The sequence below is a fragment of the Carettochelys insculpta genome, chromosome 4 (assembly GCF_033958435.1).
Source record: "Carettochelys insculpta isolate YL-2023 chromosome 4, ASM3395843v1, whole genome shotgun sequence".
Taxonomy (NCBI): domain Eukaryota; kingdom Metazoa; phylum Chordata; order Testudines; family Carettochelyidae; genus Carettochelys; species Carettochelys insculpta.
In genome coordinates, this window is record NC_134140.1 from 100,541,581 (window position 1) to 100,560,602 (window position 19,022).

The 19,022-nt window shown below is 38.3% G+C and overlaps 1 protein-coding gene across 4 annotated transcripts in view; it reads right to left on the minus strand.

Annotated features, from left to right (window-relative positions):
- The window catches only part of AFG2A (AAA ATPase AFG2A), a 269,455-nt gene that overhangs the window by 174,379 nt on the left and 76,054 nt on the right, over positions 1-19,022 (minus strand). For all 4 annotated transcript variants that reach the window (XM_074993342.1, XM_074993343.1, XM_074993344.1 and 1 more), the window contains exon 14: positions 10,991-11,117. In XM_074993342.1, coding sequence (XP_074849443.1) covers positions 10,991-11,117 — 127 coding nt within the window. The remainder of the gene's footprint in view (positions 1-10,990; positions 11,118-19,022) is intronic.

Sequence of the window (19,022 nt, forward strand, 5' to 3'; positions counted from 1 at the left end):
GCTGCGTCACACTGCAACACAACGTAAGTTTTCCATTGACAAAAAGCTTCCAGTTCTACTAGGGACATTTTCCTTTTCCACTCCCTATGTTATCAACAAACATGCAGTGTAGACACCTCTAGGCATTTTGCCACAGATTCTGGCCTCCAGGAAGTGACACACAATTCCCAGTCACCAGCTCTGGTCATCAGTTTGAACTCTGTGGCCCTGCAGCCTGGCTCCCTTGCAAGTCCCACAAAATTTAAATCCCATTTCCTGTTGGCTAGCTTTTATGAGTGAGTTTGTAGAAGAGGACAGTGACTATTTGGTATCATCCACCTGTTGGTTGTTTGTTGCTTATTTTGATATTTATTTATACCATCAGGCACCACAAAGAAGTCCTGAATGAGCCACATGCAGCTCTAGAGCTGAAACTGGGTCACATAAAAAGCTTTATGTCACCTAATAAACTGTGAAACAAGCCTTGCAAGAGTTTAATCTTTCTCCAATAAACCTTAACATCTCAGATTCAATGTGACCAAGGCAATGATCAATCACACAACAATCTACCAGACTAACTGATCCATGCCGCCACAAATGACACAGGTCTGGAAAAAAGCTGTTCACTTGTATACTTAACCTAAAATAAAGGTGCCATAATAACAATGATGAAGAAGTAAAAAAGCGAGGGGAGAAAAGGAAGTTAATATATTGTACTATTTTAATTCCCAAGTTATTAAACAGATAACTTAGATAAGTTAAACTCAGTTCAAGAAACTTACCTTTCTTGAAATACAGCTTTACGATGTCCATAATAGTCAAAAAGACAAATTAGCTAATCCCCATCAGTATATACTCAAAAAAAGGAACTTACAGTTTTATGAAACTCAATAAATACATAATCATGTTAATAATTACTCCAGTTTGACACCAATGTATATGTACTATTCAAGAGCATGTCACTTCAAGGAACATGGGTAATTCAGAGCATAATTTACTTATGTTCCCCATGAATTTGGTATCCTCTTTAATTTTGTTGTTGAAAAATCATTTGCATCACAAATCACAGAACTGAGGGTGTAGAAACAGTTATTACTTTAAAGAAATTAATCCCACAGTATTTTAAGTCTTCTGAGTGAATAATTAATTAGGTCTTTGTCACATTGGCAGGATGAAAGATATATGAATGACAGCAAACTTTCTCCTTTGCACTTTTCCAGATGAAATAGATGTTTGCTGCCTACTCCTAGAAAGGATTTTACAGCTTCAAATTAGCTCCTAACCATGTGTTGTGCAAAAGATTATGAAAACATGAGCAATACACTAATCACTTCTTCAGTGTAAGGAATGCAGCCTGTTAGAAGGATAAGAGCATGTATATTTACTTTTCTTTTCTCCATGAATTCAAACTATTATCTGTATGCATATTTTATATGCATTATCCGGATGTGTGTTTTCACAGACAAAAGAAAGCCAGTTTATCCTAGAGTTATAATATGGCTCTTAAACGAGAAAATATGCAGCCCAACAAGTTTTACCGCCTCCCTCTCTTTTCAGGTAACTAATAAATCTTAAGCGGAAAAAGTCACCATGCTCTTCAGCTATCACCAGTGTCTCTTTCGGAGTGGGGCGGGGGAGGAGCAGGAGGTATATTTCAGCAGCCTTAAGGCTGATTTACTATTCAGCTCTCCCCATTCTGACAATTCAATAGCTAGAAACAAAAATCCCTTTTGCTCACCTGGAAATATTTATTCACCATACTTGTACACAAAACAAACTTTCCACTGGAAAAATAATAAATACTTCAGTGAATCTCAACATACAGTTCCCAGTTTAAATAAAGTATCCCATGTTCCTGTGGAAAACATGTATCACTATAACCACTCAGCCTTAGGTGGGTTAGTGAGACCTTGAATGGGCTGAAGGGTCCATTGGGCCAAACCCACTGCAGAACACCAGCTTAACTGCATACACAGCAAACAACTGTGTTCATCCAGTATGGACATGTTTTTTCCGGGTGGATGAGATGAACCATTAATTTCAAGTTTGGCAGACCATTTCTCCCAAAACAACTTTATACCCTTCTCTCACTCTTAAAATTTTAATTCTACATATAATCTTGGTATACTCTCTATTACCTAAGTAAATTATCAGCCATTATGAACCACGCAAATGCAACACCTCTTAGAAAACATCCACCTCTCAGAGAATAGCACTACTCGGGGCCACTGACTGTCGTACAACACAAGTGACTAAAATACATACCATAGAAAGCAAATGCAAACAGACAAAAGAAAGGAACTTGTGAGAGCACCATGATTTTGAAATAAATACCATTTTTAACATCTGATGCTCTTTTCCACAGCATCTCTTTTGAGGTCTCTCCCTAGTTCTTCATTTTCTTAAAATGTATTATATGCCCCAGAATAACCTTATCTTCAGAAGAAATTCTGTGTCTTTCAGTTTTTTCAAAGAACTATACTGCACCGGGGGAAAATAATATAAGTGCTCACTGCTGTCTGACTGTAAAGGTGACCTACACAATCGATGTAAATCCTGACATTACTGAACAAGTTAAATGCCTCCGACAGAAGGGTCAGCTACAGGGCAATCAGTCCCTTTGTTTAAATAAGTCAGGATGCTTTCCTGGCACCCGAAATATAGGGCATATGATCACCCTATGCATGGAGGATGCTGTTTTAGTAGAGCATGCCACCCTAGCCCGGATGGCAGGACCTCACACACGCTGTGAATGCAAGGCCATGCTCCACAAACCATGCCATTTTGAATAGCATGCTGCCCCAAGCACAGGCCGTGAGGTTACACCATCAGGGGCAGAGTAGCACACTCTTCAACACTGTCTGCTCACACACAGTACCAGACAAGACCATATTCAGTGTTATATCCGTCCTAGACAGGGCACAAACTGCACCAAACAGGACTATCCTGCTTCAAACCACCTCAATGACCTGTCTCCTAATAGGAGCTTCCCTAATTTTCTCAAGTTCAGGGACCAGTTGGTTGAGCTCCCTCAGCTGAGCCTGGGCCTCACCCATTTAGCTCTCAGGCACAGTAATGAGACCAGTTGGGCTGCAGCAGAACTGCCTGACTGGCCACCCTGCCTGAAGGGCTGAAAGGAACCAACAGGTTAGCATTTAATCATTGAAGCTGGTTGAGAACTGCTCCATGCTTACTCCTGCAGCTGAGTTCACCCATTGTTCCTGTCCTGCTGCAGTCTGCTCCCGCTGTTTTAGCCCACACCAGCCCTGTTTCCCCTCTCCAACTTCTGACTCTACCTTGGGCTCCAGATCTGATCCCTGATCCTGTTTTTTGTACTGATTCGTACTTCCTGACCCTGAGGCCAGACTGTCTCTCTGATACTAGCAGAGACACCCAGAAGCAGCATTAGGCTTCCTCTCCACACACTAACAGCCACAAAGGAAGAGTCCAGGCAGCAACAGAAATTCCTTCTTATCTCACAGTATTTACCTCAGTAACCAGAATGTATCTGCTTCAATGGGACGGCTGAACCTGCTGCACCTACCTCCTCTACACACAAAACTAATTCCCTCCATCGCTGGTGTTGAGGGAGTACCCAGAAGGGGGTCTTATTACTGTTCCATAAAAAGAAAGCAGCAGCTCTCTACATTATTTTGCTGGTTCACAGTAAGTCTGCTTCATCAATTATACTCTGTTTGTGTTTTCAAGGTTTTCCTCCAGACCATAAAGACTAGAAACTTTTCTTCAGAAAATAAAAAGTAACTTTAATTTCTAATGGAGTCACACTATTGTAAGAGTTGGCGTAGTGGGTAGTAGTCTACAGCAGCGTTCCTGCTAATTTTTTCAATCCATGGGCAGAAAAAATTTTGTTATGTGCACCAATGCATATGTGGATGTGCACCACCACCAGAAACACACGCTGCCTGCTCTGGGCACTCTGCTAATCAGCTGGGCAGCACCTGATTCTCTCCTGGGTTACTTCCCAACCACTCAGCTTACTGGGAAGACCGGTCTACAGTGCCTAGCATTTACTCCAATACTGTGTGTAAGGCATCATGAAGCCAAATATTTAGATTCCCCCCATATCCTACAGAAGTCAGGCATAACTTCTTTCTCATTTCAACCTTAGCAGTTGGTTTATTTTCTGTTTTCTAGGCTCTCTGCAAAGAACAGGACTAGACAATTTAGTTTTATTTTAAATGAAAGCTAAAGTTGTCCATTATGATTTCATCCCCACCAAATTAGAGGGTGCAAGTCTAGAATACACAAAGTACAAAGCCCTGCTCAGCTTTTTTTTGTACCCAGACCAACTGTAATCCTATCATGCTGAAGCCATTACATAACCAAGAGATTCGTGTGTGTGACCAAGATGAAGAGTACAAAGCAGGCCCAAAGCCATCAAATAGGCAAATGCCTAAATAAATGAGTATACTGTAGTAGGAATTATTATTTAAGACAGCAAACATGACTGGTAAATAGGTTTACAGTACCACCTGCTTTAATAACCAACATGCTGACAATAACGAATGAATACGCAAAATTCTTTATTTCCTTCAACTGTAAAACTGCAAACCTAAATATTTGAATTTCTTCCACAACCCTCCAGAAAGGCAGAACTTTGAAGTTTCTACAGCAGGAAGATTATTTTCTTTTCCTGCAAGCCAAAAAGTAGAATTTCTTTACTGATGCTGCCAAACCTCCATAAAATCCATTTTTTATTTTCATCAAAAATAAACCACTCTGAATTAGAGCTGTCCCACAGCTGCTTAGCGATCAACATTTTGAGGGTCGCACCAACTTTGTAAACCACTAGATGAACCTTCTGACCAAAAGGGACCTTCCAAAACCAAGCAAGATCAAGCAAGATTGTGGGGAGAGAGAGTTTCATTCCATTTCTGCACTGTTGGCAGTTTCTGAGTACAACATATGCTGCAGTTTTATGTTGTTCATAATCAGTACAGAACAGCGGGTTGCGCCTACATGGTTTTTTTTAAAAATTTTTAAAATAGATGAGCTAAATTTATTATTGTTGATAAAGTTACTGAAATCAATGGAGCTAATCCAAAGAACGAACTGGCCCCCATATTTTGGATAAAAAGATTTTTAGGGCTAAATAAAAATACAAGCAGCAAAAACGTTCCTCTGCATAGCACACAGTAGCATATGAGTCTAGTCTAGTTTGTTCAGTTTTTTTTTGTTGTTTTGTTTTGTTTTGAGCCACGCATTAACTCCAAGTTATTTGGCATTCACTGTACTACTTATGCATCATTACAATTTGGTTTTTATACTGCTTTAAAGCCTCTCAACGCTGATGAAATCCAGATCATCATCAATCTAAAAACAATAGGCCACACTGACATCACATCATCTCATTAATCTTCATTTGTCCCATCACATCCTGTCATTCTAATGCAAATAGCACACTTGAGGATGCAACTTTTCTGCACCCCATGATAAGGAGGGGTAAGGCTGTTAAAAGCCCCAGGGTGCCATCCTGGACCACAGACCATCACTTCATTCAACGCCTTGTGTTTTACATCCCATCTAATGTGTTTGACATTCAAATTTGACCCAGCAGGAGGTAAAACTATTTGATTTCTCAGTTACACACATCTCTCTTCCTGTGCTGAAACACTCACACTGAATTCCCTGGGGATCTAACAGTGTCTTGCTTCAGTTTTCCCTTGCTAATGGAGATTGAAATACAGTTCAAGAGAAAGAAGATATTCGCATGGGGCATGTAACAATGATAGCAATCCATCATTCTCACTTAAATTAGGATCCACACACTCAAATCCTGGGTATGCTGAGACTCAGTAATACGGCAGCGAGTTGGCTTAGATTAGTGAATACCAAAAAGCAAAAACACACAGGTTACCTTGCACGGAATTCTGGTAGAGGGCACTCTGGAAAGAATGTGAACGTTCAATTACAAGCCTATTTAAAACATTTACTTTTAGGTTGAATGAACAGTACACAAGTTTTAGGCCCCAAAAGTTTTAGGCCCCAAAAAATTATTCTCGGAGCCTAAAATCAGCATGAATTAAAATCATTCCCCATACTTGTACATCTGGCTCATGAAGCTCTATTTGCACAGCTGCTCCCCAGATACCACAGATGGTAAAAACTATGCTTATTTGTTGCACAACAGGAAGGATTTTCTTATTATTATTTACTCGTAACAGAGTTTTGTTTCATCAGCACCTCAAATAGATGCTCTGAACATCTTGTTCCCATCACATGTGTGAATGCAGGAAGAGCAATTTTATAAGACAGGAAAAAATACAGGAACAATAGAAACACATAAATTAGGCCATTTTCTCACACAATCTTAAATGCAGGGGTTTTTTTAATTGTAACTAGTGCTTGGATGATGTGATGATAGTCCAAATAATTATTATAATTAATAAATATATGTCAAGTACCAACCAACAGTTAAACTGATGGCTAAAAATGTGGTCAAACAACAGAGTGTACTGGCACCTACAGCTACAATGATGGTAAAGCCTGCATTTGAATGAGGAAAAATAATTGTCCACTTACTTGAACATTATATTCACAAAAGTTTATCTCAAACTACAGGAGAAAACCATAAACTGTATGTTCACAGATAAAGAAGAAAAAAAAACCTAACAGGAATATGGAGCATAAATTTTCATGGGCAAAGACCCACTTTGTCAGATGCATGACAAAGTGGGTCTTTGCCCATGAAAGCTTATGCTCCAAAATATCTGTTAGTCTATAAGGTGCCATAGGACTTCTTGTTGTTTTTGAAGATACAGACTAACTTGGCTACCCCTCTGATAACAAGAATATGCTGGATTTATTTACTTTTTTGTAAATTAATATATTCAGATATCACAAACACCCTCCCCACTTTCCTGTGTTAAGAAAGCTAAGAATATACCCTCTAGTAAAAATTGCTACACTCCTTAATCCCTGCAACAGCAAAGCAAAGAACACAGATGTGCATTTTACTTCTGGCTTTTTACAGTATATAAGGAACACACATTAAAATAAACACACAGTTATCACATGGATGCTTGAGAAGGGCATATATATTGATCACAAATGTGATTACGTTAATGGATATTTAAAATCATTCATCCATATTTTAAAATTTTGCATTTATCAAAACTGACTAATTATAACGTAAACCACAAATCCACACTGCCAGATTCTGCCAGGTGGTTAGTTAGTTTTCTGAAGCCCAGAACAGTGACATTCTTACCACGTTCATCCCCTCTCTTTTCCCTTCCAGTGAAGAGAAACAGAAAGCACTTCAATGTAATCGTCTCTGACTCCTGGGACAGACTCGGAGGGGTAGCCATGTTAGTCTGTAGCTTCACAAAAAATTACCTAATACATAAACTATTATTCTTTAAGGTGCTAAGGACTGCTTGTTTGGGTTTTTTTCCCCCCTATGCCAACGTTAATGGCATAATGGTGTGACCAACTTGGCTTGTAAGAAGCATGATTTCACTACAAATACTTACAGCTCAAGCTGAAGATGTAATTTCAAACTTGGGTAGGCATACCTGTGCTCTGACCAAGTTAATGTACAACAAATAGCAGTGTAACTGTGGATGAATGGTTAAGAGGCGGCTAGTGCATCCCACTGCCTGTGCAGCTGCACTGCTATTTTTAGAGTGCTAGCTTAATCAGAGCTAGCATGGCTACGTTTACTTGAGCCAGAAATTACCCCTCCTGCTGCAGTGTCCAAACACTCCCACATTAATTCATAGATTCTCAAACCTCTTTAAGCTGCACCTGTCTCCCCTCCTACAGTGAGTGTGGACTGGCAAGATTCTTATCTATACCCATCTATAAAATAGCTCATTTAAAATAGTTTCTTACCTGGGAAAATAAAATAAAATCATTTTCAAAAGATTTAAAATATATTTTCATCTTTCTTACTGATTCCCTTGTCTCTCTTCTTGTCCAATCCAGCAATAAATAATAAACAACGATACAGCTCTCTAAAAATCAGCTATAAAAACAGATAGGAAAAGTATAGTTTGAATTTAAACAAAAGAACGGACATACTGGGTCAGACCAAAGGTCCTTCTAGAGCTGGATTCTGTCGTTTGTCATGACCTACGTTAGGTGCTCTGGAGGGAATGTACAAAACAGGCAATCGTTAAGTGATCCATTCCCTGTTTCCCTTTCCCACCTTCTGAAAAAACAGAGGCTCGTGACACCACTTCTGCCCATTCTGCCTAATCAGCACTGATGAACCTATCCAGCTCTGTTTGAACCCTGTAATAGTCTTGGCCTTTACAACATCTTCTGGCAAGGAGTTTCACAGGTTGACTGTGTGTTGTGTGAAGAAGTGCTTCATTGTGTTCTAATCCTACTACCTCTAGTTGCTATATTATGGGAGCAAGTAAATAACTCTTCTCTATTCACTTCCTCCACACCAGCCATGACTTTATAGACCATCATCATATCCCTGCTCAGTCATCTTTTTTCGAAGCTGAAAATCAGTCTTTTTAATCTCTCCTCATATGGCAGTTATTCTATACCCTTTATCATTTTTGTTGCCTCTTTCTGAACTTTTTGTAATGCCAACGTATCTTTTTTCACATGGTGACTACATCTGCACACTATATTCGAGAGGTGGGCAATACCATGGATATATAGAGACAGTAAGATATTTTCTGTATAATTCTCTATCCTTTTCTTTTTCTTAATGATTTTCTTAATGATTTTAAAACAACATAAGAAAATTAGTCTTATACATTTCTCATAGATTTTAAATTTTGTAAAGCAGTCAGAGAGCACCTCATTTCACAACAAACTATAATGTAAAAGACTTGTGTTCCTCTTTGTTATCTGTTGGCAAAATAAAGAGCTTCGAAGAATTTTCACTGGCCAATTGATTGTGGCACCTGCAAACACCAAAATTATACAGGATAAAAGAAGAGAAGCTAATAGAAACCCTTGCATTTAAATTACACTCAGCTGAAAACCCTTTTCCTCTCTAGGAGGGAAAAAATTCTTGTCACCCAATTCCAATGTCGTCTAAATTGGATCTGTGCATGGACTTTCATGGAGATATATTTTTGGGAACCAAATTCTTCCTTCCAAATACCAAAATTATCTACAAAGTTGCTCCAGCGTTTCTACTACAGGTTGTTACATAGTTTTTTGTTCAGTGGACCCATCTACTTTTCAGACTTTGCTGAATATGCCAAAACCAAAGATGGTAAAATGACTTCTATCACCTTCCATCCTTACTGCCCTTAGGTGAAATATAGTTTAAGTTCAGTGAAGTTCCAATCTTTTGGCTAATATCTAAAAAGATTTGTGTCTCCTTTCATAGGCTTCAGTCTTCAGTAGTATGTTTCTTCCTTCTTCTGCTGGCTCCACAGCAGCTGATAACTAAAATAAACTATTCCCAAAAAAGTGCATGTACAAACAGATCTGTGTATGAGCTAGTATTACATACTGCAATTTTCAGATGCAGCAGGTTAAATTTAAAATCTTCCAGTTCACGGGACAGATGTTTGCTTTTGTAGCAGAAGTTGTGGCTGCACCATGCAGTATTGCTAGTAACAGAAGTTATGCACAGTTATTAATATTACAGGTTAGAAGCTACCTGCTGGGTTTGGTAGCTGGCTGCTGGAGGTAGCTAATTTCAGGGAAGCGTTCTCATAACTGTAATTTACTAGTGAGCACGTTTGCGTAGAACTACCCAATTCTGAAGGGAATGCCATGCTCAAGTGCGATTATGTTGCTCTGCAGCAGATTTTAATCCTGGGGGGAATTCCAATATTTGAAAAAATGTAATATTTCCCAGATGGGTGCAAAAAGTTGAACACCATATTTTTTTATGAACAATCTGTTCAGCCAGAAGGGAGACCAGGACACATAATGGGAGTCCAATGTGCAAGTCTGGTCATATCGGGAAACGGGGCCATGAGGCACTAAACTTCAACTTTCAGGAACATCAGGACCATTCAGGCAGACACAAAATACCATTGAACTGACCCAAAAGGAAAATGTTTCTTTTCAGATCGGATAAAACAGAATGTTTTAACTCTGATTCACCTTATGCCAAGTGAAATATTTAGCTTAGATTTTCTCAAAAGAAAAATGAAAAATTTTGACAAGAATCAAAATATTCCAACAGGTAAGTATAATTAGAAATGTTACTTTCTAATTCAAATTATTTTCATGAAAATTTCTGACCAGCTGTGCTCTAGTGGTTAATATACAAAGTGTATAAAATAGTCTTAATGATAACAGTCATCAGTTGTACAACTCTTGGACACAAATAATAGAAGACCATGTTTTTGGAGACAAAGTTAAGCAAATGAAGAATTCCCTGAGTAAGGACCCCGATTTGGGAATTCTTGGAGGAAAGGAGGACAAACTTGGTCTATACCAGGGCATTTTTCTCTGACAAAAGAACCTGGCTGTGGCCTGTTTTAAAGTGATTTGTAAGGAGTTGCAGCATTTTGTTTTGTTTTTTAAAGTAAGCTACAGATTTATGTTTTTCAAAATGTTACATAGGGTGTCATTTTTATCCAGATATAATTTTGCCTCTATCTAAAGAGAAACTGTAATCTTTTACATCTGGAAGAGCAATGGCTGGAAATGGACTGACTTAGCACCACTGACTTACTAAATATTTTAAAAGGAAATAACTAATGAAATCAGCAGTCCAGCAAACTCCTCCATAAACAAACACTATAGAAGCAAAATAGACACAAGTGGATCTACATAAATGTTACGTACATCCTGTGAGCTTGCTTTAAAAGAAAAAGATTTTTTGGAAAGCTGATACTTCACAATGTTGCAGAACATTTTTATTTTCACTAAGCCACATGTACAAAAAAAGGAAATGGAGACATAATCCTTTCCTCCTCCTTTTGTCTTTCTTTTTAAACCCTTTAAATAGAAAATGGATTAGAGAATTAGGGAAAAGCACTGAAAGAGGATCAAATTATTCCAGAACTTGGTTTTCACAAGAGACGTGTATATACCACAAAGCTATTACTCTTACCTTGTCGATCATATCCGGTCGGTTTGTAGCTGCCAAAATTGTCACGTCCTTTAACTGTTCTATCCCATCCATTTCTGTTAACAGTTGAGCCAAGACACGGTCTGCTACATTCCCAGCACCTGAAGACCTGATTAACAAAAATGTCACAGATTTAGTTTCCCCATCTTAGATCCATTACCAAATGACAAAGGTTTACTCTTCTGTAAAAGCATTATAAAACTGAAGAGGTTTATTTTGAATAAGTTTCTGATTTTCCAATTTCATCTTCAGTACTCAAGGGAAAAATAATGTAAATCATGCAAACTTGTTAAGGTTATATCCCAGGATTAGCCCTTCAAAAAGATTTCTCAGTATTGTTGAAAACAGCTGGGCTTGTCACTTTCTACCTTGCCATGGTGGACTGGACAAGATTTTCACACACAACGTAAAGAGTCTGGTGTAAATATTTCTAAGGTGGGAACAGCTGTATTAACATAGCTTCCTAACTAAACAGACAATACTTCAGCTCCTACTGCTACCTAGGTGACTGTTTATGCCCCTCAATGCAATACGAAGTGCAAGTACTTATGTATTTTGCAGTGTTCCACTATATTTTCACTTCTTCAATCTCCATCAAATGAGACCAATTTGAGTGTTAGCTAGCTAACTCATAAAAGCATTCCCTGACTTTATAATTCACCCATCTGTTTCTCCAGATGTTACAAAACAAAAAAGAGGGAGGCAGGAAGAGACAAGTGTCAAGTTTTGAAATCCCCAAAACACTGGCATAAAATATTTCATGCAGTTTTGAAGAAGCTTGGGAAATGATTCTAGTCCCACTGAAGTCAATGGCAAAAAACTCTTAAAAACAAGTAAAGGAAATGTTAAAATATAAAAGTAATTTGGCAGTTTCATTACAGTTTCTGATTCTTTTAAGCTAACTACAAAATCCTTGGGTTAACTGTACAAGCAGCCAACTGCCTTCTGCTCACGTAAATGTATGTAGATTTATGTTGCATAAATCAAAGTAAAGGAACTGGTTATTTTAATCCCACTTACAAAACCTTTATGAAATGTTATGCTCTGCTCTGAAGATATCATCAATACTAGTCAAAATTATTAATTCTTCATGAAATATAGTTTATTTCAGAAACATAATAAGAACTAGGGGCATACTGTTTTATCAAACAGGCTAGGACATAAGACCTATGAAATATTACACTACACATATGTATGTAAGTCTTTGTATGCCCATGCAATATATATATATCTATATAGATATAGATATAGATATATATATTCCTAATAAGGAAGCATAGCATCTGAAAACCAACAGACCATCTTTAAATATCATGAACATATAATAAAATAAGGTATATAAAAAGGTAACCTAAACAAAGTGCCAGTTCTTTCCTGAAAAAACAAAGTTTGCATCTAATAAGTGTACCTGAAAAAAACAGAATAATGGTTCAGATATTAAAATATGTTTTGTTTTTTTAAAAACCCTGAACACATCTGAATGGAATCAAAGGTGTGCCTAACAAATTCACAGGGTTGGGACCAGACTCTGAATTCTTGATTTCTGAAATGGGTGAGATTTCTGATGGGGCTAAACCAAAACATTTGGTCTCCTGAAGACAATCAATAGATTTATTCCAAAAGCTCCCTCTGCTGAGTAACTGCTGTAAGCAGAGTTGAGGAGTTTAAACAGGTGGGGGAGGAAAAGAAGGGGTAAAGCCAAACAGTGTTAAGACTAAAATTTTACTAACCTTAAATAACAGAATTTAAATCATAGAATTATAGCCTTCTGTTATGACAGACTAGAACTCAGATTTGACCACTGAAGATGCAAAAGACACTGCAAATTATCCTGGATCAGTCCCCTCGCCATAGCAAGCTTGCTCCCTACAAACTACTTCGATTTCTTCATAACATGATGGCACGTTGTCTCCCTGGGTGTGTCTACATTTGCATTCCTCTTTCGAAAGAGGTTTGCAAATGAGAGAAACTGAAAATGCAAATGAGGTGCATATTTGCATATTTGGCACCTTCTTGGCATATTCTTATTTCGAAACAGCTTCTTTCAAAAGAAGAAAACCAGTGTAGATGCTGCTCTTTCGAAAGTAAACCCCATCTTTGAAATCCCAACTTCATTTGCATTTGCATATTCATTTTCCCTCATTTGCATACCTCTTTCGAAAGAGGAATGCACGTGTAGACCCACCCCTGAGTTTAAAGGGTCACCTTCCAATACAGTTTAAGGAACTGTTATTCTCCATTATTTATAATACCTTCCTGGTGATGCTGATTTTATCCTCCTTTCTCTGACACACATTTCCTTTGTCCCCGTCATCCCCTTATACCTCCAGAGGAGCCTTAACATTGACAATTTTTAAACAAATATTTTAAAATAACCAAATTGTGTGCACATTTCACACACAGAACTAATTCTTGTTGGCCATACTGAAATGTAACAAAAAAAATACCAAATATTGAGACACAATAAAACTTGTAATTTTTGCCTATCCTTATGCCACGTGTGCTAATGAACCACCACTGCTGATGCAATACACATTTGAAAACAATGTTTCCTAAATGCTTTAGAGCAGGGGTGGGGAACTCCCGGCTATGGTCCAAATCTGGTCTGTGGCTTGTCTGGACCTGGAACCCAAGGCTCCTTCAGTAACATTCAAGAGAAAATATAAATTTTTAACTTGTTGATATTCAGACTCTGGAAGACATCTTCCTCCAGGTTCAAAAAATGTTGCCTAACACAATAATGGTGACTGCTACGAAATATTAGAGAAGGGACTAGTTTTCTTATCCAGCTTTTTAGTTGTGCTGCAGCAAGGTTAGAAATTCCCCAATGAAATGAGTGCACTTCTGACATATCCAGGTGTCACAGCCCTATTGAGTTAAAGAGAGCTGAATGTGATAAGATGATATAGTTGGATACTTTTCAGTGGAAATGGATCTTCAAAATAGTCAATTTTTGTTAAAAAAAAACAAAACGCTAATCTTAATAAGTACTAAAGCCCCTAATATCCTGAAAAGGCTTTTACATGGTCTTAGCAACTCACCATTGGAACTATTCAGAACACCACAATTTGGCATGAAAGTCTCTAGAAGTCCAGGGCCTAAACAAAAATTCTACATTAAAAATTTCAGTATGGAGACAAGGTTCATCCCAAGTTTAAAAACTTGGAAAGTAACTGAACAGCAACTCAATTAATCTCACTGATGGTAAAATCCTCAAATGTTTTCCAAGAGTGAAAAGAAAGTTAAATTACAAATTACACGTATGTGTACACATAAGGCTTAAGAACAAACTCTCTCTTCCGATCTCCCCACAATCCAACAGCATGAATTCCTGCATCCATGCAGCTCCCACAGAAGTCAACAGTATTTGGTATCAGACCAACAGCCCAAGACAGCAGATCCCAATGAAGAAATGTGGCCTTTTTATTATTTGGCACCAGACAGGAAAAATGCTACAGGCAGAGGAAAATGTTTAACAGTAATGACACATGGCTGGAAAAAAAATTAATAAAATGTCTGAAAATAAAATGCTTGCAATCTAGGAACCACAGACAAAGGCTTAGAATTTCCATGCTTGTGTTTACGTGCTGAACTAGGTTGTCATATTGTGCACCATACTTAGCCTGTATTCCAAAGTAAATAAACTTGTTTGGCTTAACAGGATACCCTATAAAAATGCAGACAGCCAGACATTTATAGCTTGAGATTTCTTCTCCAGCTGTTCCACAACTGCGTCATCACCATGTGCTCGGAGGAGCTCCAACACTGCATAAACTGTTAATCTGACGGGTGACATACAAGTATGCATTTTTCCATTTTCCCATGATTTCCCAGCAAGGGTTTCAAATTAACACAAGCAATGCTCATTAAGGCTGCCTGGACTTTCAATACATTCACAGTCAGAAAAATAAATTGTGATTAGCCCTCCAATCCAACGCTGCCAAAGCCAACGGCCAGCCAATAAGCCTTCCCTACTCCATCTGCTTTCCACACTTTGATGTCATCATCACAACTACATAGAAATAGTCCTCAAAGGCATGTACTGGTACAGACTCATCTCCTGTCAACAAACTGACAATGAAAGCAATCAAAATTAAGAGAGTTTGGAAGAGAAAGACAGACAGAGAGGAATTTCCAGAACGCCAAACTTATTAAAAAAAAAAAAAAAAAGGAGGGCTGGGGGTAGGGAACAGAAACTAACTGCCTCATCACTACTTGAAAAAATTAACTCATCTGCAATATTGGGGAAATAAAATTACACGGTTCCTTTAAGAAATATGAAATAATATTTGTACAGTTCTCTGAAAAATATAATTCAGTTAAGTACTCAGCATTACCATCAGTCTGGAAGTCTTCTTTCTATATGTGGATTCATTTTTTGCTAGCTCCTCTTCAACCCATTTTCAACACATTCACAATAATCACTTAAAGCATAGCACTTAGTTTTTTAAATCACTTAGAGCCAGATTCTGCAACCCTTAAACCCACTGAAGTGCAAATAACTTGGCACTTGGTTTTGGACAGCATGTGTGTGTATGCCTTTACCTGTAACACAAATTCCATGAATTCTAAAGTATGCCACATGAAACTATTTGTGTATTTGTGATGCCACTATAAGAGCACGAACTCTAAGCCTCAATAATCATGGAAGATCCATTTCCCATGTGCATTCTAAAGTGAGATTTCTAGAGCATGGGCATATTTTATATTGCATCAATCTTAAAATTAACCCCTGCTGTCTATGACTGACAATCAAGGAAGCGCATAGGTTGCTCAATATACAGAATTCTGTGACAGGGTACACTGTTACAGAATCCCACATGACACAACTTGTTACCATGTACAAACAAGGGGTTAAACTCAGTTCACCTTTTTCTTTCCAGTTCCTGAAGCCTGATACAATGCCCATTTAAATTAGTGTGAATCCAAATTCAATGCTTGTTGCACCGGGCCATGTTTGCATAGATGCCCCAAGAAAGAGCTGTGAGAGTGGTTTCTTGGATGAAGGAAAGAAATACCTTAGGGAAGGTAGGGCTCCATACCCAGTATCATAAAATACATGAACTGAAATTCAAATGGAGTTTATGTGATAGGGTACATGTAGGTGACATTCAATATCACAGTTAAATTATTTTAAACATCCCTGTTATAGTTATAACCACTGCCACTGAAGAGAAACAAGGTTGCTTACTCCAACAGGGCTACGTCTACATTAGCCCAAAACTTCGAAATGGCCAGGCAAATGGCCATTTCGAAGTTTACTAGTGAAGCGCTGAAATACATATTCAGCACCTCATTAGTATGCTAGCAGCCGCGGCACTTCAAAATTGATGTGGCTCGCCACTGCATGGCTCATCCAGAAAGGACCCCGGCAACTTCAAAATCCCCTTATTCCTATCTGCTGTTAGGAATAAGGGGATTAAAAAATTGCCAGGGTCCTTTCGAAAAGGAGCCCCATCAGGATGAGCCACGTCAATTTCGAAGCGCTGTGGCTGCTGGCATGCTAATGAGGCACTGAATATGTATTTCAGTGCTTCATTAGTAAACTTCGAAATGGCCATTTCAAAGTTTTGGCCTAGTGTAGACATGGCCTAGGTGTTTTTTTCCTTGCCAAGCCATTACAGACTATACTTGTTTGGCACATTTAACCCACTCCAGAGCACCACATATGTTTGGCATTATACTGTATGGCTATGTCTACACTTGTCCCAAACTTCGAAGGAGGCATGGTAATCAAGCTGATGGGAGATTACTAATGAAGTGTTGCAATGACTATGCAGCACTTCATTAGGTTAATTCTCCCCCGCAGCAAGTTCCAAGTTGGGGAGTAAAGGCACTTCAAAGTAGCACAGGCATGCCAAAGTGCCTGCAGCTACATGGCATGCCGACACTTCAAAGTTTGACACTTTAAAGCTACCGCTGGGAAGAATTAGCCTAATGAAGTGCTGCATATTCATTACAGCACTTCATTAGTAATCTCCCATCAGCCTGATTACCATGCCTCCTTCGAAGCCTGGGACAAGTGTAGATATAGCCGTACAGCAGAATGCCAAACATATGTGGTGCTGTGGAATGGGTTAAATGTGCCAAACAAGTACAGTTTTATTTTCAAAAGAATCCCGTCTACACAGCTGTTTTTAATTTAGAAAAAGTCTCTTCCAAAAATGCAATCATGCAAGATTATGCAAATGAAGCACAAGATTTGTAAATCAGCACTTCATTTGTATTTTCAATATCCCTCATTTGCATTCCACTTTCAAAAGGGGACTGTAGTGTGGACAAAGCTAAAAGGTAAATTTAAGAGACAAACACAATGGTGAAGTAATAAGAAAATACGACAGTAGCATTCATAAGGTTTCCATACAAACATTAACAAATTACCCCTCAAAAATACAACCATCAGGCAGAAATATTTTTGTGTTCATTTTACAGGTGAGAGAGTTTAAGTGACTTTTCCAAGACACAGATGTGTCTGTAACAGATATGAGATTAGAAGTCAGTAGCTCCTGGACTCGGATCTGTGTTCAGACCCCTAAATGGCACCTTTCCATTCAATTAAATAAGGCTTACATGACTAAATCACGCCTCCATACGGTGTTCACCTGAAATCATCTGAATTCACAAACCATGGGCCCAATCCCTCTCATTTTACTCCTACCAAAGATAAGAGTAAGGTGAGAAGGATTTGACCAAGAAAGCAGAAAGCACCACAAAGTCAGCCTTTTTGGGAGGCAGTCCTGGGGACACCCTGGGATATTACAAAATAGTGTAAGGAGACTTCAGGAGAATGCCCGGCCTACTCCTTCAAGATATGTTATGGAACTGAACATTTAAGCAAAGCAGGCAGGGCACTAACATCTTGCAGTGAAACATGGAATTGAACTACCTGTCAAATATGAACTGGTGAGCTGACTGTGCCAGATTTTGAGTGCTGACTAAGACTGATTTCAAGGACAACGTAATACATTGGTCACTCTCGGGTAGATCCACTGGAATCAAAATGATGGAAAACCAAGTAGGTTGGAAAGGTCTGCCATGGACCAGGGTAGAATCTCAGCACAGATAACCCTGAATTCATGGAGATAGCCAGGTTAGAGGACAGATCTCATAGGCTCCCCAATGGATAAGTGAATCCCTCTACCCAATAGCTAATCTCTACCTGGGAATCACCACTGCTATTTCTCTAGAAAAAGATGTTTTTTCAGTGGAGGGAGCATCTGGCACGTTTTACATAACATATAATGTTAAACTAGACCTTCATAAAGTTTGAGTCTTTTCAAATAAAAAAAAGTTACAATAAAAATCAAAAAGTATGAACTTTAAAAATCTTCCTGGAAATGACAGAATCTCAAATTACTTCTTTTACTGGAAGTCTAAGGAAATAATTTAACACTGACACAAATGTAAAACTCATTGACATAACCAAATAGTTGATATCAAAAAATTAATATCTTCTCAAACAGACCAGGACTGTGAACTTTCCTATAAGTTTCTGAGGTAAAGTGCTCCTAAAACACAGAAGTCCCTTGCCAGCAGACTCCCACACAAAAATCACTCTGCTCACACAGTCTGAAAGATTTTATTGAGTCTGACATTTCTGTCAGGGCCTTGTAAGGGTAAACTGTCAGTGAGAAGCACCTGCCAAGTCAGTCTTTTCAGTCCAACTGCCATGATCGTAATTAACTGTCACACTGTTTTATTTCCTTCCCTCACATATTTTGATGATATGGCTTTAGCAGGTCAAGGTTTTCCACAGTACAGAATTAAAAGAAAATTCTACTCCACTCCAATAGCACTAGCAAGCAAACAATGATAACAACTATAATAACAAAAACAACAGCAATACCTACCCAGAAAATAGTAATTTTTCCACAATGAAAATAAAGTCATTTGTCAAGAAAAATGGCTTTTAAAATGGATGTGATCCTTATTTTATAGTTGTGCACCCTCCCCCACTTAATATGATGGAACTTCGAGAAACATCTTCAGATCTGGAATAAAGTTACTGGCCTTA